This window comes from Balaenoptera physalus (genome assembly GCF_965194825.1).
Source record: "Balaenoptera physalus genome assembly, chromosome: 4".
NCBI classification, from domain to species: domain Eukaryota; kingdom Metazoa; phylum Chordata; class Mammalia; order Artiodactyla; family Balaenopteridae; genus Balaenoptera; species Balaenoptera physalus.
Genome location: NC_138891.1, coordinates 111,444,310 through 111,468,985, shown reverse-complemented (window position 1 = coordinate 111,468,985; position 24,676 = coordinate 111,444,310). Strand labels below are relative to the sequence as shown.

Below are 24,676 nucleotides of genomic sequence, written 5' to 3'. Positions count from 1 at the left end.
GTGATGTTGCACAGCTGGGATACTTGGCTATGCCTTGGTGACTTCAGTGACAAGTGGCAAGGGAGATGAAGGGGTATCAGTGGGGGGTTTCTAGTCCCTTTTGTTCTCTTCCCTAAGGCAGAAATGATGCCCATGGTGATATCCAAATCAACCAGATTATTAAATTGAGGCACTTCAATGGGCAGGATACTTGGTATTCTTCAATAAAAATATGAAAACACAAACCATGCTGAATTCCTGGGCAAAATGCTCTTCAAATCAGAATTCTTCAAATGTCACACATCTTTTCCCTTGATGCAATATGTGTAACATCTCCTGAAAGGAAACCCACAGATCTTATCATTATTTGAGAACAAACAAAAGTCACAAATTAGTACTCTATTATGAGAAAAAGGGAAAAAAAATCATTAATTATGTGGTGAGTGTTAGAGAATCTTTAAGCCAATAGATGGGAATTTGACCAAGGCATCCCCAGAAAAATAAACTACTTTTTATGATGTGTTATCAGTCCAGACATGTTAATTTTCTATACTTAAATGTTTAGAGATTAGTAATTTTTGAATCACCTGCCATTGCATAATCTTTGCATAACACAAAGCCAAATATCTCCAATTTAGTTCTTCATTTGATGAGACACTTTAACAATTTTTAAGCTAAAGTACAAAAGGGAATATGAATGTCAATATAAAATGAGACTCCTAGCAAAAATAGGAAAAAAAGTAGGCAGTATATTTTTAAATATCTTTTGGAAGATAAATTCATGCTGAATAAATTGAAGTGACATTTGGTTTCTCATAAATTCCAGCCTGTCCTGATAGCCTCCAAAGTAACAGATTCTTAAATGTAGCCTTTTTTTCACTAAAACTGACACCTAGCCAGAATTGTCCAGGCATAAGATTATTTTCAAAGATGCTCATAGGATAAATAGACTCATATTAACTAATATATAGAATTATCAATTAACCTCCCAGTTAACACAGAGTTACCAATAAAAATTAGTTTCCTGGCAGTATCTGTTTTATGTGTGTATAGATTAGCTGTTAAATCACAAACATTATAAAACATTGCAAATGAGCCAAAAGATATAATAATACTAAGGGGAAAAAGGAATGATATCAAAACTTTCTGAATTTAAAACGTCTCACTGAGCAAGAATCTGCCTCATATAAAATATAGAAACAAAGACATTGGTCACCCTAAAGATAGTTAAATGTATTCAAAGTAATTTAAACTTTAGAAAAAAAATACAAAATTTAGTAATTTATGAAGTAGAAACTCTACAGGTGGGGGAGAGGAGGAACTATAACAATGCAATAGAAATCGATTTATCCCAATTACATTCATATACTTTCTAATTACCTTGGCCATAGACCTATCTCAACATAGATAGTTCATGGAAATAATACAAAATCACCTCAACCAATTTTTCCTCTAAAGAGAAGAAACAGGCAGGTATTAAAAGAAAAATACTGAAAATAGTAAATCTGGCTAGCAGTGAATTACCAGTCTAGTCTCAAGCTAACACCTTTAGTTTAGCCATATATTGCAATAGAATCTACAATAGAAATACATCCTAATTAATACTTGGCCATCTAAAGAAAAAATAAAAAAGGAAGGAAGGAAGGGAGGAAGGGAGGAAGGAAGGGAGGGAGGGAGGGAGGGAGGAAGGAAGGAAGGAAGGAAGGGAGGGAGGGAGGGAGGGAGGGAAGAAATAAATGTTCCAAAGAAAATGGCACAATATGAAAAACCACTATTATGAAATTAATTCTAAATCAAATCTTTACTGATGCCCTCTTAAAAAGATATATAATAACAAAAGAAGTGATTAAATGTTTATCATTAAAAATGTGAGGAAATTCTTTAAAGTATTCAAAATATGTAGAATATCTTCCATTTTTCCCCTCCAAATTCACCATCCAAACTTTTCCACCCTAACTTCAAGAAGCTGATGTATGTGGGCTGCATTAAAGGGAACCCATGCCCTTCTCAGCAGACAACTGCTCTCCAATTGAAAAGCAGTTCCAGCTTACTACTAGGTACCAGTAGAAATTAACCACCTGCCCATTAACATCAAGTGACTATGAGATTTGAACTGCCCATGTTGAATTGGATGTTATCTGTTCCACCAAACCTTTAAAACGGACATGCAGAAAGGAATTCCATTACAAAACAGAAGTGGTAATACACAAGACCAAACCCAAGCAGGTCCTGAAAGCAAAAGTAAACTAAACTACACAAACAAGTGACTCAGACTACCAAGGCACTTGCTGCTACTATGTTACTGCCTCTCTCTAAATCCACGTTTGGCCTCAATGGGAGCTCCTGATGGCTAAGAAACAGAGGAGGAAAATGCATAAGCCTGCATAATGGATGCATCTGAACAGTATGCTTGCATAGTTAGAAGTATACTACAACTCCACTCAGTGGTAACCTTCTAAGTGAGCGAACTGGGTTGTACATCTGGTTTTCCACTTGGAGTGGAACAAGAAGTAACTAGAAGTATAGTTCGACACTGACTTACAGGCTAGCAACTACTACATGGTCTGGCCAGCAACGTATAAACTTGGAAACACAGAAATTTAAAAATCGGTGACAGAGAGGTATGTTGATTGACCTCTAGGAATAGGTACAAGAGTATGTTGATATCCTGTTCCATGTAAATACCCATCATAGAACATGCATGAAGGGGTAGGCTCTTAAACACCAAGTGAACAAGTTGACCCATTCAGAAGATGTCAGTCAGCCATTTTCCCCAGTGAATACAGCCCTTGCTCATGTACAAAGTTGCTACAGTGGCAGGAATGTATGCTATACATGGATTCAACAACATGGTCTTCCCCTCATCAAAGCTAATCTGGCTACCACCTATGCTGAGTATGCAGCCAGCCAAGAGCAAGCTGTCCCCATAAGCCCCTAGAATGTTACCATTCTCTGGGCTGATCAACTAACTACTTGGTAGCAGAGTTGATTTCATTGGACAAGGAGGTGCAGCACATTCTGGGTATAGATTTGTCTTTGATGTTTCCACTAGTATCACCATTCATGAACTTATACTTTATCAACTGCCATATTGGATGACACAATAGTGCCTCTGACCAGAGCGCATATTATACAGATAATGAGCTTACACTTAGGCAATTCACTTGTAATATTACCAGATGTTTCATCACCCCAAACATCCTTTCCCACCCTTTATAAAATGGTACAATGACCTGTTGAAGGCTCAGTTATGATGACATTTGGTAGGCAATGGACTGAGAACTTGAGGTACCATGCTGTGAGATACAGTATATGCTTTAAATTAGCAGCCAAGATATAGTGTTATCTCCCCATAGGCAGAATACAGGTCCAGGAATCAAATGGAGGAGGTGAGTGTAGCCTCTCTCAGTATCATATCTGACAAGGTACAGGAAGAATTTTGCTTCACACTGGGATTTTAGGCTCAGTGTGTTTAGAGGTACCAGTTCTCAAGGAGGAAATTCTTCCACCAAGAAATATGGTTATATTTTCAACTAATTGAAAGCTAAGACTACTCTCTAGCCATTTTGTGGTCTTTGTGCTACCAAGCCATGGGAAGAAGAGGAGGAAATTGAGATACAGTTTCACAATGGAGGCCAAGGAATATACTGGGAAGCCTCATGGTCCCAGTAAGGGACAACCCAATAAAAACAAAACCACCGAGGACTCAGATCCTACAAAAATGAACCTCATAAAGGTTCCCATAAAGGTTCTTCTTGCAAATAACCCCATCTAGCCAAGGTGGAGGGTGATGGGTAGTATAAAGAGGCATCTATGATTACAGTGGGACCTGCAGCAGCTATGCTTTGTACCACTTAATCATATATTTTCTTTCTTTTTTCCTCTGTGCTATCTTATTTGAAGAATATTAGTGGTAGTCAATGCTTTATATTTCAGTGAGGATATGACCAGTTTGACATCACCTGATGATAAAACATCTAACAGGACTTTGTGCATTGCCTGTGTTGGAATCACAAACTTTTTACCTTAAAAAAACATAAGAGGGGCTTCCCTGGTGGCGCAGTGGTTGAGAATCTGCCTGCCAATGCAGGGGACGTGGGTTCGAGCCCTGGTCTGGGAAGATCCCACATGCCGCGGAGCAACTCGGCCCGTGAGCCACAATTACTGAGCCTGCGCGTCTGGAGCCTGTGCTCGGCAACGAGAGGCCGCGATAGTGAGAGGCCCACGCACCGCGATGAAGAGTGGCCCCCGCACCGCGATGAAGAGTGGTCCCCGCTTGCCACAACTAGAGAAAGCCCTCACACAGAAACGAAGACCCAACACAGCCATACATACATACATACATACATACATAAAAAGAATGTAAGCAGACAAGAATAGCATTTAAAAAAATAAATAAATAAAAAATTAAAAAAAAAACAAAAAACATAAGAGTGTATGCCCAGAGGCAAAAAGGGCAGACTATGCCAGACTTCTTTCATTTGTCCCTGCAGGCCCATTCTCCATCATTCTGCACAGTGTTCTCTGCCCCAAAAATATGATGGACTATATCAGCAGACTTCTGGTGTCCAGTGGGTCTGGTCATTGAAGAGATCCAGGAAGACATCACAGACAGAAAGGTGAGTAAATCAGGATACTTGTTCTCCAGGCTTCCTCCTTGCAATTGAGTTGACTCTGTCCCTGGACCAAAGACCACTGAGCTTCTCAAAACAGATGACTCTACATGATATTCTCCTTTGTGATTATATTAACTGCCCCTTCCATTATTCCTTCAGGGATACAGATGGTAGTAACTCAGAAGCTAAGTCCCTGGTCACCGTATTATCCACTGTGGTTTCCCTACTACCATATCTTTATAAATAAATCATCCTCAGATTATACTGTTTTGATTGCCATCTGTTTCCTATGGCAGCCCTGACAGATATAAGTCTAAAAACTTACTTTTATCCCCAAATAAACTAATTTTTATTTCTAATCACTCTACAGGAAATAATAGGAAGAACAAAAACAAAACAATAACATACAAAAAACTTTTTAGGTATACTGCTTATAGCACCATGAAGACAACTGTCTGATTTATTTGTTTATTACTATAGCCCAGCACCTAACACAATGTCTGACATACAGTCAGCATTAAAACATAGCTTTTAAATCAATGAATATACATAAACATTATGAGAATTGCAGGGATCCAAGTCAATAAGTAAAATGAAATAGAAAGCCTGCTATTAATCAACATAATTATCACTCACAAACAGGACATTAGACCACAACACAGCACCTTTTATATTAGGCAAACATACACAGCAAGCCCATTTCTATCCAGAATAATAACTAAAATCGCAGATTCAACTATATTAAAAAATATTCCAAATAAATGTGGTCATTGCTCCTACCATCTATGAGATTTAAACACATTTAAATCTGCAAGCTACAAATAGTGACACCCAAGTTCTAGTACTGTTCCTGTAACTAGATGACAGCCGCAGCCAAGGTCACTTAAATTCTTCCCTATTGTTGATGTCAAAAACCTCAGAAACATCCTTAATTCCTCTCTTTATCTCATATCCAAGCCATTAGGAGGTGCTTTTGACTCAATTTTTATAATAAATCCAAAATGCAATCACTTTTTACTACCTCCATTGCCACAATAAGGGTCAAACCACCATCATCTCTCACCCAGATTATGCAAGAGCCAAAACTCGTCTTCCTGCTTACATCTTTGCTTCCTACAATCTTTTACAATACAGCCACTCAGAGTAATTGTAATGATTAATTTTATAAGTCAACTTGAATGAACCATGGGGTACCCAAATATCTGCCTAACATTATTTCTGAGTGTCTGTGAGAATGTTTCCAGATGATATTAGCATTTGAACCAGTAGACTTAGTAAAACAGATTGCCCTCCACAATGTGAGTAGGCATCATTCGATCCTTTGAGAGCGTGAATAGAACAAAAATGCGGAGGAAGGGAGAATTCTCTCTCTCTGCCTGACTGCAGAGCTAGGGCATCGGTCTTCTGCCTTTGGACTAAGACATAACATCTGCACTCCTGGTTCTCAGGCCTTTGGAGTTGGACTAGAACTTATCCCATCTGTTCTCCTAGTTCTTAGAACTTTGTACTTGGACTGGAACTAAAACACCAGCTTTCCTGGGCCTCCAGCTTGCAGACAGCAGATGGGGGCACTTCTCAACCTATATAATCACATAAGCAATCTCCTCAAAATAAATCTTCATGTGTGTGTTTATGTGTGTTTGTGTATGTTGATCTGTTTCTCTGCAGAACTCTGAATAATGCAGTAATCGTTTTAAATCATAAGTAAGATCATGTAATTTCTCTGCTTAAAACTCTCCAGTGGCTCCCCATCTCACTCACACTGAAAGCCAACCAGTCTTTACAGTAATCCACAAGCACTTGTATATTCTGAGACTTAAGCAGTTTTCTTTCTTATGCCATTTCTTTCTGCTCTGTCCCTAACTCACTATTCCAAACAAACTGTTCTTTTTCCACTTTCCAGAATACTCCAGACAAATCCCTGCCTAAGGGCTTCTGCAATGGCCATTTCCTCTGTGTGGAAAGCTCTTCCACAGATATCTGCACAACTAATTCCCCTTCAGGTCTTTTCCCAAATGCCAGATTCTCTCGATAGTTCTGACCTTAAAAAAAAAGCCTGTTCAAAACTTCCCCTTCATTCCAGTGTTCCTTATATTTCTCCCTGTTTTCTTTTTGCCATAGCATTTATCATCCAATATGTGTTAGGTTTATTATGTATCACTTGTCTCCTGCTGTGAGAAAGTAAGCTCCTCAAACTTATGGATTTTAGTCTGTTTTGTTCACTCTTAGATTCCAAATCCCTGTAACGGTAATTGACGGATAGTAGACTCTAAATAAATTGCTGAAATGGATTCTATTTCCTTACTTGAACAAAGGGTAAGAGCTGGACAAATCTGCCTCTCTTACCTATAAAAGTATTTATTTTCTGTAGTCATCTGTTACTTTACTAAATATAAATAAGATTTTACTCATTAATAGCATTAGGTATAATCAAGTATAAAATATTTGAGGATAGAAATATCCTGATTTATTTCTAAAGTTTTCCAAACTAACTTTTATTCTCATTTTTACATACAAGTCATTAAACAATAGAGTTGTATTTTTAAACACCACAGTAATTTTTACATTTGGGTGTATATATGTATAAAATAAATACACTAAATTCCAAAAAGATTTTTTTCTAGTAGACAAACAACAAAAAATAACCACTATTCAAAAACAAAGTTCAAGTCAAAAAGCTACAGAAGTTTGTATTTCAGAGGTCTGCTACTGTGTAAGTTGTTCAAAGTGAATTTCCTCTTTTCAAATTAATATGGAGTTCTTTGTTTTTCTTTATTTAAATACCATTCATTTGGAGAATCAAAAAAAACCCTATAGACTCAGAGACGTGTTAAACCAATATTTGAACACTGTATTTAGATAAGTTTTGCAGAATTACCAGATTAAAGCACAGAGTTCACCATCTACTTTCTGGTATGTATGAGTCTCACTAAGGCATCTAGACTACTTGTTACTCCTTGCTCATCAGATACAAAAAGCATGATGGCTTTAGTACAGTATACTGGCCCATGATGATGTTCTCTAGATATTCAGATGATTAAGTTCTGTATTAGTCTAGACTCTCCAGAAATACAGAACCAATAGGAGATATATAGATATTTATTAAAGAGATTTATTAAAGGAATTGACTTACATGGTTACGTGGTTATGGAGACTGAGAAGGCCCGAGATCTACAGTCAGCAAGCTGAAGACACAGGAAAGGCAATGATTTAGTTCCAGTTTGAACCTGAAGGCCTGAGAACCAAGAGAGCTGGTAGTGTAAGTTTCAGTCAAAGTCTGAAGGCAGGAGAAAATCAATATCCCAGCTCTAAGACAGTCAGGAAAAGAGAGGGAATTCTCCCTTACTCTATGTCTTTTTGTTCCACTCAGGCCTTCAATGGATTGGATTAGACCCACCCACATTAGGGATGGCAATCTGCTTTACTCACTCTACCAATTCAAACATTAATCTCATACAGAAATACCCTCACAGACACACCTAGAGCAATGTTTAGCCAAATATAAGGGCATCCTGCGGCCCAGTCAAGTGGATACATAAAATTAACAATCACAAGGTACCTATGAACCATATTATGACGGAGATCAAGAAACTGTCATTGCCCCTGCTGTAAATATATGAAGGTGTTAGCCCTTCTCTGTGGCTTGAAGGCCATCTGCCGTCTGATTGTCCTAATTGGTAAAGAAAAAAAAAAAAAAAAATGCCAGATCAATTGCTGCATACCAGGTGCCAAAGACTATATTGATACTACATTTTAGAAAGCAAAGCCATTGGAGTCACTCTGATTAGGTTTCCCATAGTCTATATTTATTCTCCAAGATCCATCTGTCAAATCAGCAAACCAAAAGGGAATGTTACAGAAATCTCCATTGTTGCATCCTGCAAGTCTTTGAAGGTGGCCCTACTCACTGCAATGTTTCCAGGGATGTAATCCTGCTTAGGGTTTTCTCTTTTGTTAGGAGGGGCAGTTCCAGAGGCTTCAACTTAGTCCTTCCTAAGTAGTCCTCATTCCATAAGAAGTCAGTGTGAAAACTGTGCCAATTCCCGTGCCTGTTGCAACTATGCACTCAGGAAACTGTTAAGTATCCACAGGATTAGTCTGACAAGACATTGGAACCACACTGATGAAGATTAAGTGACCTCCATAAGCCTCAACTCTGACTGATGTGCCACTGTGGCATTTACGTCCCCAAGATAAATCCAGAACCTGTTTTTATTAATTCTCAGAAGTCTGGGCTTTTTCCTGGCAAACAGCAGGTGCCTTTGGGAAAGGCTTGAAAGATTTAAAGTATATATTTGTGGTAGCATTTTATGTCCCTTCTTAAGGGAAATCAGCCTCTCCTTTAATCAGGAGAAGCTGTTCTCCCTGTTTCAGTAACACAAGTCAAGTTTCTATTCAGCATATCTAGAATTTCCCCAATTATACAGATTAAGTAAAAATTCAGTAATCAGCCAATGTATCACAGTCCTAAGGACATGACGATCAATTAGCCATACCACAGAACCCTGCATTTCAAAACACTGACTGCTATTCCACACTTGAAGCCTATTATTGAAACAGAGGAGGACCCTGTGGGACTCCTGGGCGTGAAAGCCTTTCTGCGTCCCCTGTTTCTTGTTTGTAGGGAATAGCCTTCAGCCTCCATGACCTTCCCTGAGTTTCCAAAAGGCAAGTCCAAACAGTAGCTAATCAGGGAAGGGAGGGGTTGCAGAGACAAGGGGGGAGTATCCAAGAAACAATAGTGCAGCCTTGGGGCAGGGTCCTGGTTCCATCTCAAGGGATACACATAAAAATATCTTTGAGCTCTTTTACAGAACTAAAACCCCCAACAAATGGAAGATGTTAGCATTATTCATTCCAGAGAAGGTCATAGTTTGATAACCTCAAGAAGTTCATCAGGAGACTACCTGAGGCCAGATTAAAGGAACCAGAGAAGCTCATTAGGAGACCACCTGAGGCCCTGCACACACCCTGATCCTTATCAGCAACTCTGCCCTTGAACCACTGCTATAAAACTCCTCACCAAATCCTCCCAGGTTGGGACACACAATTTTTCAGGGCACGAGCCCGCTGTGTCTCCCTTTGTCCAGCAAAGCAATAAAGCTATTCTTTTCTACTTCACCCAAAACTCTGTCTCCAAGATTCAATTCAGCACCAGTGCACAGAGGCCAAGTCTTCAGCATCATTATGGCAACTATAGCTACTTTATTAATGAAGCCTAAGCACTGCCAAAGCACTTTGTTACCAGTCCAGAATCCTATGATCCCCACTGAAATCAATGAGTCTAGTTCGATGGCAGCATACCCAATGACACTGCCCAGCCTAGAGCTACCACAGAGGTCTCATCAATACGTTTCTTAATTCTTAATCAAAGGTGTCCCCTCTAGAATCTCAGGGCAGAGTGACAAGGTGGATGACAAGACTATCCATGATAAACCTACTCCACTATTCCCAACTTCCTATGGCTCTTCCTTCCTCCACAGCCTGAGAGTGTTCAGGCATCTCAACCACATAAAAGGTTAGCCATTGTTGAGTTCAGGTTCTAGTCAAATAATCAAGCAAAGTGTTGAAGCCATTTCCAGAAGCTCAACTAACACATTAAATCCAGATTATTAAGAACACTCATATCGATAAATCTGGCTCCGTCTGAATTAAGTATATTCATATCAGTATGTTCCATCCCCGAGTCTACTTTTCTTAGAATTCAACCCAGTACATTACTTCCAGATCGCTGCTGACACAAATTAGCTTGCTTACCTGATATGCCAATCATCCCTGTAAAAGGCTAGGATGTGAAAGGCTAGGCTCAGTTATGGTCCTGAAGAAATTGAAAGAAATAAAGGTAAATCCTGAAGAGAATAGTATCCCTTTCCCTATAAAACTTATAAATGATCTCCATACCTCTGGTTTATTTGTATTCATTTGGCAGTCTCTTGAATCAGTATTTTTCTTTTCCATTTATACAACTACCATCCCGTTCTAGGCTACTGTAATCACTTACCCGGAGTGCTGAAATTGCCTCCTAACACTATGAAAATGTAATTGTTACATACCATTCAGCCAAGGAAACTGTAATGAAAACATGAAGACATCGAAGGTTATAAAAAGGCCTTACTTTCTCAGAAAAATCCTTCTTGCAGATATATGGAAAATAGAAGGCGGGGGGAGGGAGAGGCGGAGGCAGGTAGAGAGTAGAAGCAGGAAGGCCAGTTCCAAATCGGGTCAGACATTGTTAGTGGCTTGGACTAGAGTGTTAGCACCAGAGATGTAAAACAACTGCAAGATTCCATAGGACATATTTCAGGGGATAGGGGAAGTAGGAAAGAAAGGATTCAATGATAATAGCAGATTTCTACTGAATAGATATGTAGTGCCATTTACCTAAGAGAAAGAGATGGTCATCTCCAAGTGTGAATTTAAAGGTCAGAGAAAGGATCTGGGTATAGATAAAACTTTTGAAATAAATGAATATATACATGATATTCAAAGAAGCACTACCCAAAAATGTGATCCATGGACCAGTGCTGAGCCACCTACTGTTTATCACTGGTCCACGACAAGAAAAGTACCAAACTGAGGTTAAGCACTTAGAAACTTTTATAGCAATTGTATACAGTAGTTGTATAACTTTTGAATATAACTTAAAAACTAGGCTTTTATTTTGAATGTCTTTTTATAATTTAATTATTCTAATAACTTTTGTTGAATTTTATAAAAGTATCAGACTCTGGTAGATAATCAATTGAAAAAAAAAAAAAAAAAAAGACCCACCATTTACCATAAGTTGGACAGCACTGATTTAAAGCTATGGTAGTAGGAGCAATCACTTGAGGAGAGAATCCTAGAGAAAAATTCTAACTATGATTATGTATTTGATCCTTGTTGCCCTCATCATCCTTTAGCATCATAAAAATTGTATACCCTGGAATGTAATTCCCAAGATTGCTTTATCATCCATGTCTCCTTATTACCATCAATAATATTTTACTGAGCATACTTCTTGCCAAGCAGTCGTTATATGGATTATCTCATTTCAAAATCTCAATAAAGCTAGTATTATAATCCCTATATTAAAGATTTTAAAAATTGGGGATAGGGAAGTTAAATAACTTACCCATGTCACATAACTAATAAGTCAGGAAGCTGAAATTTGAACACAGACCAACTGACCCAAGCCTCAGCTTTTAATTACTGCAAATATACATATACTGTCAACCTATCAATCAGACAGTTTATATGTTTCAAGGAAAATATTTCATGTGAAATCAAAACTTCTGTGTATATAACTTCCAGACCTAGGAATTTATTTATATCTTGGTTATCAAGCAAGTTCTGTTTACTAACATTTATCACTGGATTACTCTTATTACCTCCAAGGAGGCAATAACTGCTCAAGAGCAAAAGATAGGGGCACACCTCCTAAAATCAAATATACTGCCTGGTAAATACTGAGTGAGCTAAGGCCTATTTCAGGAGAGTTTGGATCTAAGAATCTAACTTTCCATAACGGAAAAATAAAGTTTACTCTGCCCATCAACTTAGACAACACAATAATGTGGTCGCACTGATTCTGCAGCTGACTTGATTTTTATTGAGAGTGTTTTCATTATCAACTTGGGTCTTTTCCATGAGGCTCCACAAACAGGTTAAGCCAAAATAACCTTGGTTTGTCATCATTTGAGGACTAATTTATATACTCTATTTCTTTGTTTAGATTTTTTTATTTTTTAAAAATTTTTATTGAAGTATAGTTGATTTACAATGTTGTGTATATATTCTACTTCTTTAGAAAAATATTTCTGCCAATTTTATTTTTATTTTTAACCATAAACTTATATCGAAACATTACACAAATTAGGTATGGCTTTTGCTTAAGTTTCTAAATTTCCTTTCTATAGCCCATAACAAATAAGATTACAAATTAACTATTACATATTATAGTACTTTTATTTAACCCTACACTTTTCCATTTTTTTTGTCTAATTCACACCTGAATTTCATCTTACCTCCAAGAAAATGTGATATTAAATAATATTAACAATGGCTACTACTTATTTCAGTGTTTAGTATCTGACAGACAACATGCTGAACACCTTTAAATACATATTCCCACTAACGTTTACCCTTGGAACAACTCTGGCACATAAGTATTTTTTGCATCATTTTCACATATGAAAAAACTGTGGCTAAGTGAAATTTTAAAAGTTCCAATGCAGAGCCAAAATTTAAACCTAATCTTACCCCAAAATCCATGTTCTTAATTATTATGTGCACTTTCTCCCCTTTGTAAAATGTACAAAACTCCCTTTGTAATGATCACTTCTAGAGAGCAGCTTACTAACATATATTTTCTTGCATTAATTTTCCCCAGTGGATTACAAGAAAATCATTTCCTTCTCTGGATTTGTGGACACGTAAGTATTAGATGCTGGATGAAAATTCAGGTGGCAAAACGAATTATTTTCTAACTGAAAGTCTAAATCATGATTCGGTTGTGGTGAATTCCTGACATGTTAATTCTGTTCCACAGACAAAAAACCTCTGAGAAACATAAGGAAGGTGCTTTGAAGCAAGCAATACAACTTCTACTGAAACGACCACATGATCACTAGAATATCTGTTAATTTTAACATGGGATATTTTAGCACAATGTGAAGATTACTAGACTGCGTTAATGCCCTTACAAAGAGAAATTCTACCATCTTAGATAAGCCACTCAAAGTAGCAACAGCACAAGCTCCTTAACTGTAAAGTAGAGATAAAGGCACAAAATTAAACCTAGCTGAAAAATGTGCAAGAATTTGACTAGCAGTGATGCATTTTATGCATTCCAAGCACTACAGAGAAAAACAAGAAATTCTGATTCTTATAATAAAAGACTGATTTTATTGAAAACATCAGTAAATATGTTTGGGCAACTAATATGAAAGAAAAAATAAAAGGAAGGAAGAAAAGAAAGAAGGGAGGAAGGAAAGAAAGAAGGGAGGGAGGAAAGGAGGCAGGGAGGGAAAGAAAGGAAGAAAAAAAACTGATGTTCTTGGGTGGAGGTAAGTAGACAGTCAACATAGTCAACAACTTCATGCATTCTTGGCCTTGCTACTCAAATTTTGGTCCAGCAGCATCACCTGGGAAGTTGTTCAAAATGCACATTCACAAGCTCGGCCTCAGACCTACTGTATCTGCATTTTAACAAGATCCACAGATGATCCAGAGGCAGGATTCTTGGCTATTTGTATTGTTACAGAAAGAAAGCAAAATCTCATAATGACTTTAGGTATCACATCATTTTCAATACCAGACCTTATCTTGTGGCCTTTGGCTAGTGACTGCAGCAATTTCCCTCAATTACAGTTCTCTTCTGTCTAGTGTATTTACAGTTCACCATTGAATAACTCAGGGAGGTTAGGGGTGCCCACCCTCTGCACCTGGGAGAGTCAGAATGTGACTTACAGTTGGCTCTCCCTATATGCGGTTTCTCTGTATACAGGGTTCCTTCATGTATCCAACAAACCTCAGATTGCATAGTAATGTAGTATTTATTAGTGAAAAATACCATGTGCGAGTCGACCAGTACAGTTCAAACCCGTATTCTTCAAGGGTCGACTGTACTTAAAAGTTAGGTGGTCTCCAAGTGACCAGGTAGTTCATGACTTTATGTTTTTGTGGAGGTTTTTTTTTCTGTTTTGTTTTTGCTTAAGAACCAACATTACACATGAGTGGACACAAGTTTAAAAAAAAAAAATGCTCCCATTTACAGATGAAACCCTCATGAATTCTCAAATGGCTGATCTTGGATCAGCCTGCAAACACCACCCTTTAAATGTATGTAATATATGAGTAAATATATGTAATATATAATACTAAGTTATTATCACCTATCCTCAATATCACTTGACTTCTAATTGGTTGACCAGCCAGAAAATCAATTAAGGGGCACAGAACAGATATGGAACCAGGGAAAGCAAATAGGGGGAAAGAAAACAGGACAAAAGGCTGTTACTGCAAAAACATGGCTAATATTTAATAAGTGTGTATTTGTCTCTGAAATTACCAGTTAGCTTTTATTAAGATAATATAGAAATTATGTTGTAGGAGCTCTACTCTTCATGAATTCATTCACTCAGGAAACAAACACTTCCTTCTCTAATAGACTAACATACACCAATTCTACTACATTGTACTACGCAGAAACATTGCAAGACAACATAAAGAAATCTAGTATAAGTTATTTGCATCCTTTCATTCTTTATAAGTTAAGTATGCCTGCAGATTTCTGATGACCAGGCAAGATGGAAGATGAAAAGAAATGGCTTAGAGTCTTGTCAAAAACATTATTAAAATGAATGCTTAATTGTTGGTATGACAACCACTTGTAACAGTTCAGTCTGGAGTAAGCACTGTATTTATTGTTAGTTCTTGTAAGAAAATCTAAACTGCAGTAAATTCTCTTAAAAACTTTTTTTGCTTCTCAGCTCTTACATGAACCTCACATACAATGCTCTTATTTTTCTCCAAAAAAAAAAAAAACATTATAATTATTTCAACTTGAGGAAGTAGTCTATTTTTTCCCATGCTACACAATGAATGACTTATATCTGTCTATAATCAGGCCTCTGCCTTAATTCCCAGGAACCCTGGAACATTTAATGGCTCCAGTCCTTCCGATTTGAAGGTAACAAATTTGGGGAAACTTGTACTATTTCTTTTTTTTTTTTTTTTAACATCTCTTTTGGAGTATAATTGCTTTACATAAAGCTGATTCACTTTGTTATACAGCAGAAACTATTTCTTTTTTACTTTTCACAGTACTTAAATTTAATGACCCCCAAAATCCACTACTGCCTAATTTCAATCATGTAGTCCTCATTATTGAAAGTGATTTTACTATTAAATGAACACAAGTTTGATGGCTTCATTAGGAAATCACAGTGAGCTTCTACTGTATTGCCTAAGAGTGTTGGAAAACACACACACACAAACAATTTCTTTAAAATCTAAAAAGTAGTTTTTTTCTAGAAGAATCCATCACAAACAGTCAGAGCTAGAAAAAGTTAGAGAACCATTAAAGACTGAATGTTTGGGCTTCCCTGGTGGCGCAGTGGTTGAGAGTCTGCCTGCTAATGCAGGGGACACGGGTTCGCGCCCTGGTCTGGGAAGATCCCACATGCCGCGGAGCAACTAGGCCCGTGAGCCAAAACTGCTGAGCCTGCGCGTCTGGAGCCTGTGCTCCTCAACAAGAGAGGCCACGAGAGTGAGAGGCCCGCGCACCGCGATGAAGAGTGGCCCCCGCTTGCCGCAACTACAGAAAGCCCTAGCACAGAAACGAAGACCCAACATAGCAATCAATCAATCAATCAATAAATAAATCTTTAAAAAAAAAAAAAAAAAAAAAAAAAGACTGAATGTTTGTGTGCCCCCCAAATTCATATGTTGAAATTCTAACCCCAGTGTGATGGCATCAGGAGGTGGAGCCTTTGGGATGTGATTAGGTCAGGAGAGTGGAGCTCTCATGAAAGGGATTACTTTCCTTATAAGAAGAGACTGGAGAGAGCTTGCTTCCTCTCCCCCTCTCCTCTCTCTGCCAGGTGAGAATACAAGGAGATGACAGACATCTCCAAACCAGGAGCAGTGTTCTCACCACTGAATCTGTTAGTGCCTTGATCTTGACCTTTCCAGCCTCCAGAACTGTGAGAAATAAATTTCTGCGGTTTAAACCACCCAATCTATGGTACCCTGTTATAGCAGTCCAAACTGACCAAAGCAGGAATCAATCAGACAAACTTGACTAGTCACTGGATAGAGGTCCAGGCCACCCATTATTCAGCCAAGATATCTCACACACACACACACACACACACACACACACACACACACACACACACAGAAAATGCCAAGTGACTAGGATTCAGTTAGTTAAAAAAAATAGAGTATAAAGTCAACAAAAGTCATACAGCAACCCATTCTGGCTTTTTGTGGCTTATTCACATTGTTACTATTTCCTAGGATATAGCTGAACCTTAATCAAACAGCAAAGTAAAGTAAAATAAAACCACAATGGCATCAATAAATAGAAATTAACGATATATCTATATGAAAAGATTGCCTTGATGCCATAAAATTGAAGTGCCTAAAATTTTAATATTATCATTGTATTTTCAGCCTGAACTTTGCATTAGTACAAAAATGATTGCTAATAATGTATAATAATCAGTAGCATTACAAGTTTCAGAAATATTTCGTTCAATAAAATGTTTGATTTTTTTTTTTTAAGCCAAAGAAAAAGCATTCAGACCTAGAGTGAATCACGATGTGATAGAGCCTCGGTTGTATTTAAAAGTGTAAATTCTGTTTTAAGCTTTTCCACTACACTTGAGAAAGAGCAACGACAAAATTCCCAAATGTCAACACAGATGGAAGTTGAGAGGAACAGCAATGAAATCTAAAATGCAAACCATAACCCAAAAAAGAAGTATTCTTCCTTTCTCATTTTTAACACTATGCTGACTACCTCAAAGAGAGGAAAATCCCCATTTTCTGCCATGTTTGTAAACAGATATCAGCACAATGAACGGGAAAACTTTTATTTCAAGTCAGACAAGACATGATATAAAAACCATTTTTATACACACACAAACACACACATATATATGATATATACAAATGTATAATACATATTTATAGCATGGCCAGAGTTCTAATTTTATTTTAACCCTAAATCTCTCTCTCTATATAATTCTAGAATCTCTTGAAAGCCTTCATATTATTATAGATGGTTCAAACTCTACCTCAGTGTAAGCCATTATTGGCTAATGATAAGAGAACAATGGCTTTCTCTTGTATACCTCTGTTTACCAGACTTTCCCCATTAAAAACCTAAATCCCTCAAGAGTATTTCCTTATTATAGAATTCAGAACCAAAAGCAGCTTCAAGAGCCTCAGCTTAGAATGCTCTTACCTCAAGCAAAAATCAAGCCTAATCATTTGGGAAGGCAATCCAGGTAATTTGTTTCATTCACTTTTAAGATACTACCTTAAAAAGGAATTTGCTGCCTATTAAATGAAACTGAATATCTTTTATTCATCTGTAAAAGTAAAACAATCTCTTATTCTAGCATGAATACTGTTGTTCAAGAAAATTTTGTGGATGACTTTAAAAGCTCAGGGGGAAAGTTAGAATTCTATTCATTAAGAAAGCTGAGGGACTTCCCTGGTGGCACAGTGGTTAGGAATCCGCCTGCCAATGCACGGGACACGGGTTGGAGCCCTGGTCCAGGAGGATCCCACATGCCACGGAGCAGCTAGGCCCGTGCGCCACAACTACTGAGCCTGCACTCTAGAGCCCGCGAGCCACAACTGCTGAGCCCATGTACCACAACTACTGAAGCCCGTGCGTCTGGAGCCCATGCTCTGCAACAAGAGAAGCCACCGCAATGAGAAGCCTGTGCACCACAATGAAGAGTGGCCCCCGCTCGCTGCAACTGGAGAAAGCCCACACGCAGCAACAAAGACCCAACGCAGCCAAAAATAAGTACATAAATAAATAAATTTAAAAAAAAAAAAGATAAAATCTAAAAAAAAAAGAAAAAGAAAGCGAAGTCTGGCTTACAATCTAGAAAACTAAAACAGATTTGAAACAAAATTAAAAACAAGGTATGCCATCTCCTTAGTATAAAAATGAAATAATAATTTTGTGAACCACAGTAAAATCAACAAATAGAAGGCACTGGCATCTCAGCATTTGCTATGCAGTAAACACACACAAAAAAGACATTCCTAGCACATCCATATAGAATGTTAACAGTGAAGGTGAATGAAGCCAGCAAGGATAGAAATTACTAGTGGCCTGGCTGGAAAAGCATGTTGGGCCTGAGGCGAAAGAAGTTTTTTAAATAGGAGAGTGTTTTGAAATAGAAAGCATGTTAAACAGAATTGCCTGAGGACTGCTAGGAAATGAAAAATTACGCTAGCTGCACTGGGAACAGCAACCTGATAAAAGCACAATGCACAAATTACAATCTTCTTCACAAGTAGTATTAGACACAAGAAAGGTTAAGCTGTATGTGAGAAAGGTTTTGCCCACCACAGGCCACTACATGATAGGAGAATTACTTTCAAACATTTCTAGAGACCCTCCAACAACTATGGTAATAAATATTTCTCTATTTCTAATATCACAGAACAAGCTGGACTAGACTCCCAGTCAATATCTATTTGCAAACCTTTGAGTGCAAACCTCTACTCTAAGCTCTATGGAAAACACTGAAAGACAATAATGTGTTCCATAAATATACTCTTCTCTTCTTAAATTCAAAATCCAGCATCCCAGGGATGCTGGGTGAGTCAGCATGTCCTGAGCAGCTACAGTGTGGAAAACACAAGACTGAAGTGAGAAGGAAAACAGTATTCCACAAGAAGAGCCTGACTGACCACTCACGAGGGCAAATACTTTAATAAACAGTAATGTTTTTGCTATTATTATAAGGGTAACTATTAAGTATGCAAAGTGAGTAGGTGCAAAATGAATGAAAAGTATAAATGCTGAAGAAACTATCATCTAGAGGAAGTTAAAGCAAGTCGTGAAGAAAAGGGCATAAAACACAAAACATGTATGTGTTCGTGCACACACACCCACTCACAATATTGTCATTAGTTTGAAGAGCGATCAAAGAACAATCCTTCCAACCCTACTCCTTTATAAGCAGAGACCAACTCAGGAATAATGCAAGTCATAATGAGTCACTACACATAAGCAAGATTCTTGGGACAAGGAAATTAGGAACAGCTGTCACTTGGGCTGAGTCAAAGTGAGGTTGGCATATCCCAAAAGGTCTAGGACTATCAGAGCACAGACCAGCCACCTGATCTCAGTTACTTTATCAAGAAAGACTAGATTTACTTTGGCTGACCCAGGTTTTTGTTTTGTTTTATGTTTGTTTGTGCTGTTTGTCATGGGACAGAAGTAATGCATTTAGCATATGAAAATATGACACAAATAAGAATCACCTAAATGAATAGGGCAAAGTGGACAAGCCATGCCAAATAATCTGGGGAACGTGGCTACCTAGACACCCCCAGGTTAATTAAGTATGTGGCATATCTCCATATCTACATTTAAGACACCATCCATTTATCTTTTTTCAAGCATAAAAAAGGTCACCAGTCAATAATTTCTGACTCCCTCTCTCAGGCAAAATCAGAATCTCTCCAGGTCTACTTGCTTCTGTTATCATGAACACAGGGCTGACTGTACCTTTCTCCCTCCTTAATCTTCCTCTTCAATGTCTTTATGGGTCATGCCACCTCTTATCATAAAAGCTCCTCTTTGAAATATACAATCTAAGGCTGCACTCTCTAATACGGTAGCCACTAGCCACGTGGTTACTGAGCACTTGAAATATGGCTAGTCCCAAATGAGATGTACTGTAAATGCAAAATACACATCAGATTCCAAAGACTTAGTATGAAAAACAAATGTAAAATATCTCAGTAATTTTTTAATGCTGAAACAGCAATATTTTGAATACACTGGATTAAATAGTATATATTACCAAAAATAATTTTATCTGTTTCTTTTTACCTTTTTTAATGTGGCAAATAGAAAATTTTAAATTACATATATGGCTCATATTATATTTCTATTGGATAGTGATGATCTAGGTGAGACACTTAGTGGGGGGTCAGGTGGAGTCATTCAGTGTTCATTTGCATTTCTGCAACGTTCCTGACTGGGTGATACTCATCAAAATGTCCCCCTGACTCATTCAGGAATAGGTATCCTTAGCTTACGCAGGAACTGCCTCATTGCCTCAAAGAATAGTCCACAATCCCTTCCAAAAGGAGCTTATCTGCTATAAAGAAACATACCGATACATTATCAAATATGATTTATAAACTATTTTAGAGGGTTCAGTTCTTACACAATGTGGCAATTCTTACACAAGAACATTTTGCAAATGAACAATTTTTGCAAATAAACTTCCACTTAAAAGCAACAAAAAACGTGTCAAATCAAATTATAACTTATTATGCAGTCATCCCTCAGTATCCATGGGGGATTGGTTCCAGGACTGATGCAGATATTTAAGCCCATGGATGCTCAAGTCCTTTATATAAAATGGCGTAGCATGTAATATTTGCATACCACCTACACACATCCTCCTATATACTTTATTTTTTTATTTAAATTTTATTTATTTATTTATTTATATAGCAGGTTCTTATTAGTTATCTGTTTTATACATATTAGTGTATATATGTCAATCCCAATCTCCCAATTAATCCCACCACCACCCCACAACCTCCCATATACTTTAAATCATCTCTAGATTACTTGTAATACCTAATACAATGTAAATGTTATGTAAATAGTTGTAAATACAATGTAAATGCTATGTAAATAGTTGCTAGTACAAGGCAAGTTTAAGTTTTGCTTTCTGGAACTTTCTGGAATTTTTTATTCCCGAATATTTTCGAGCTATGGTTGGTTGAATCCTCAGAAGTGGAACCCGAGAATCGGAAGGCCAACTGTAGTTTTTTGTTTTTTTTTTTTAATTTTTTAATTTTTGGCTGCATTGGGTCTTCATTGCTGCGCTCATGCTTTCTCTAGTTGCGGCGAGCAGGGGCTACTCTTTCTGGCGGTGCGCGGGCTTCTCACTGCGGGGGCTTCTCACTGTGGTGACTTCTCTTGTTGTGGAGCATGGGCTCTAGGCACACGGGCTCAGTAGTTGTGGCTCATGGGCTCTAGAGTGCAGGCTCAGTCGTTGTGGCCCACGGGCTTAGTTGTTCCGTGGCATGCGGGATCTTCCCGGACCAGGGCTCGAACCTGTGTCCCCTGCATTGGCAAGCGGACTCCCAACCACTGCGCCACCAGGGAAACCCTGTAGTTTTAATAAAGATTAATATCTCAGCTATCATATCCTTTGACTCTTTCCAAAAAAGAGTCTCATAGACTTTGTCCACATTCTTCAAGACTCAGTCTTCCCTTTATAAAGAAATAATTTTAAGAATTTAAGGCAATTCAAATGAACTCCTTTGTGCTATATACTCCCCTTCCTTAACAGAATAGGACATGCTTTTATCTGTCTTACAATGAATTTTATGCACAAATATCTACTATAATTGTGTTTACTTGTAATCTCCCCAATTAGAGCTCCCATAGAGTAGGAAGCCTATCATATTTGTTCTGCTATCATATAGAAAAATGCCTGGGACAAAGAGGATGTCAAAAATTGGTTTGTTAAATAGCAAATTAGGTTGACAGCCTGTCACTCAGATGCCCATATATACCCTGGAACAACATATGTGGAGAATAATTTTTTCTATGTGATCACCTTCTATATATTATCCTGAAGACCGATATGCAACAAGGAAACTCACAGTGAAGATGTAAGAAAAGTAACTTTGATATTAAAAGAAAACCGCTTTTATCTAAAAAAAGTTAGAAAATCATGTGACCATTAAAAACTTAAATGATATGGTTAACTATACTGGTACATATGGATTAATTACTCTTAAAAAATTAGAATATTTACTTATAACTAATTTGGCCCATTACTAACTCAGTTTTTTTTTTTTTATAGATCTTTATTGGAATATAATTGCTTCACAATACTGTGTTACTTTCTGCTGTACAACAAAGTGAATCAGCCATATGCATACATATATCCCCATATCCCCTCCCTCTTGAGCCTCCCTCCCACCCTCCCTATCCCACCACTCAAGGTCATCGCAAAGCACCAAGCTGATCTCCCTATGCTATGCTGCTGCTTTCTACTACCTATTTTACATTCGGTGGTGTATATATGTCGATGCTACTCTCACTTCGTCCCAGCTTCCCCCTCCACATCCCCCATGTCCTCAAGTCCATTCTCTATGTCTATGTCTTCATTCCTGCCCTGGCATAGGTTCATCAGTACCATTTTTTTTTTTTTCTTTTTGATTCCATATATATGTGTTAGCATATTTGCTTTTCTCTTTCTGACTTACTTTACTCTGTATGACAGATTCTAGGTCCATTCACCTCACTACAAATAACTCAATTTTGTTTCTTTTTATGGCTGAGTAATATTCCACTGCATATATGTGCCACAACTGCTCTATCTATTCATCTGTCGATGGATATTTAGGTTGGTTCCATGTCCTGGCTATTGTAAATAGTGCTGCAATGAACATTGGGGTACATGTCTCTTTGAATTATGGTTTTCTCAGGGTATATGCCCCGTAGTGGGATTGCTGGGTCATATGGTAGTTCTATTTTTAGTTTTTAAGGAACCTCCATACTGTTCTCCATAGTGGCTGAAACAATTTACATTCCCACCAACAGTACAGGAGGGTTCCCTTTTCACCACACTCTTTCCAGCATTTATTGTTTCAAGATTTTTTGAAAATGGCCACTTTAACTGCTGTGAGGTGATACCTCCTCATTGTAGTTTTGATTTGCATTTCTCTAATAATTAGTGATGCTAAGCATCCTTTCATGTGCCTCTTGGCCATCTGTATGTCTTCTTTGGAGAAATGTCTATTTAGGTCTTCTGCCCATTTTTTAATTGAATTGTTAGTTTTTTCTTATTTTTATTGTTTTTTAACATCTTTATTGGAGTATAATTGCTTTACAATGGTGTGTTAGTTTCTGCTGTATAACAAAGTGAATCAGCTATACATATACATATATCCCCATATCTCCTCCCTCTTGCATCTCCCTCCCACCCTCCCTATCCCACCCCTCTAGGCGGTCACAAAGCATGGAGCTGATCTCCCTGTGCTATGCAGCTGCTTCTCAGTAGCTATCTATTTTACATTTGGTAGTGTATATATGTCCATGCCACTCTCTCACTTCATCCCAGCTTACCCTTCCCACTCCCCATGTCCTCAAATCCATTCTCTACGTCTGCGTCTTTATTCCTGTCCTGCCCCTAGGTTCTTCAGAACCTTTTTTTTTTTTTTTTTAGATTCCATATATATGTGTTAGCATATGGTATTTGTTTTGCTCTTTCTGACTTACTTCACTCTGTATGACAGACTCTAAGTCCACCCACCTCACTACAAATAACTCAATTTCGTTTCTTTTTATGGCTGAGTAATATTCCATTGTATATATGTGCCACATCTTCTTTATCCATTCATCTGTTGATGGACATTTAGGTTGCTTTCAGGTCCTGGCTATTGTAAATAGAGCTGCAATGAACATTGTAGTACATGACTCTTTTTGAATTATGGTTTTCCCAGGGTATATGCCCAGTAGTGGATTACTGGGTCATATGGTAGTTCTATTTTTAGTTTTTTAAGGAACCAACATACTGTTCTCCATAGTGGCTATATCAATTTACATTCCCACCGACAGTGCAAGAGGTTTCCCTTTTCTCCACACCCTCTCCAGCATTTATTGTTTGTAGACTTTTTGATGGTGGTCATTCTGACTGGTGTGAGGTGATACCTCATTGTAGTTTTGATTTGCATTTCTCTAATGATTAGTGATATTGAGCATCCTTTCATGTGTTTGTTGGCAATCTGTACTTCTTCTTTGGAGAAATGTCTATTTAGGTCTTCTGCACATTTTTGGATTGGGTTGTTTGTTTTTTTGATATTGAGCTGCATGAGCTGCTTGTAAATTTTGGAGATTAATCCTTTGTCAGTTGCTTCATTTGCAAATATTTTCTCCCATTCTGAGGGTTGTCTTTTTGCCTTGTTTATAGTTTCCTTTGCTGTGCAAAAGCTTTTAAGTTTCATTAGGTCCCATTTGTTTATTTTTGTTTTTATTTCCATTTCTCTAGGAGGTGGGTCAAAAAGGATCTTGCTGTGATCTATGTCATAGAGTGTTCTGCCTATGTTTTCCTCTAACAGTTTTATAGTGTCTGGCCTTACATTTAGGTCTTTAATCCATTTTGAGTTTATTTTTGTGTATGGTGTTAGGGAGTGTTCTAATTTCATTCTTTTACATGTAGCTGTTCAGTTTTCCCAGCACCACTTATTGAACATGCTGTCTTTTCTCTATTGTATGTTCTTGCCTCCTTTGTCATAAATTAGGTGACCATATGTGTGTGGGTTTATCTCTGGGCTTTCTATACTGTACTATTGATCTATAT

General features: G+C 37.6%; 1 protein-coding gene across 3 annotated transcripts in view; it reads right to left on the bottom strand.

Annotated features, from left to right (window-relative positions):
- GBE1 (1,4-alpha-glucan branching enzyme 1) overlaps positions 1-24,676 on the bottom strand; it is a 283,451-nt gene that overhangs the window by 245,197 nt on the left and 13,578 nt on the right. Inside the window, exon 2 of one of the 3 annotated variants that reach the window (XM_082460432.1) lies at positions 7,729-7,780. The exons of the other annotated variants lie outside the window; for them this stretch is intronic. Within the exon in view, the coding sequence (XP_082316558.1) occupies positions 7,729-7,730 (2 nt within the window). The 5' untranslated portion in view covers positions 7,731-7,780. The remainder of the gene's footprint in view (positions 1-7,728; positions 7,781-24,676) is intronic. 3 annotated transcript variants of the gene reach the window in all.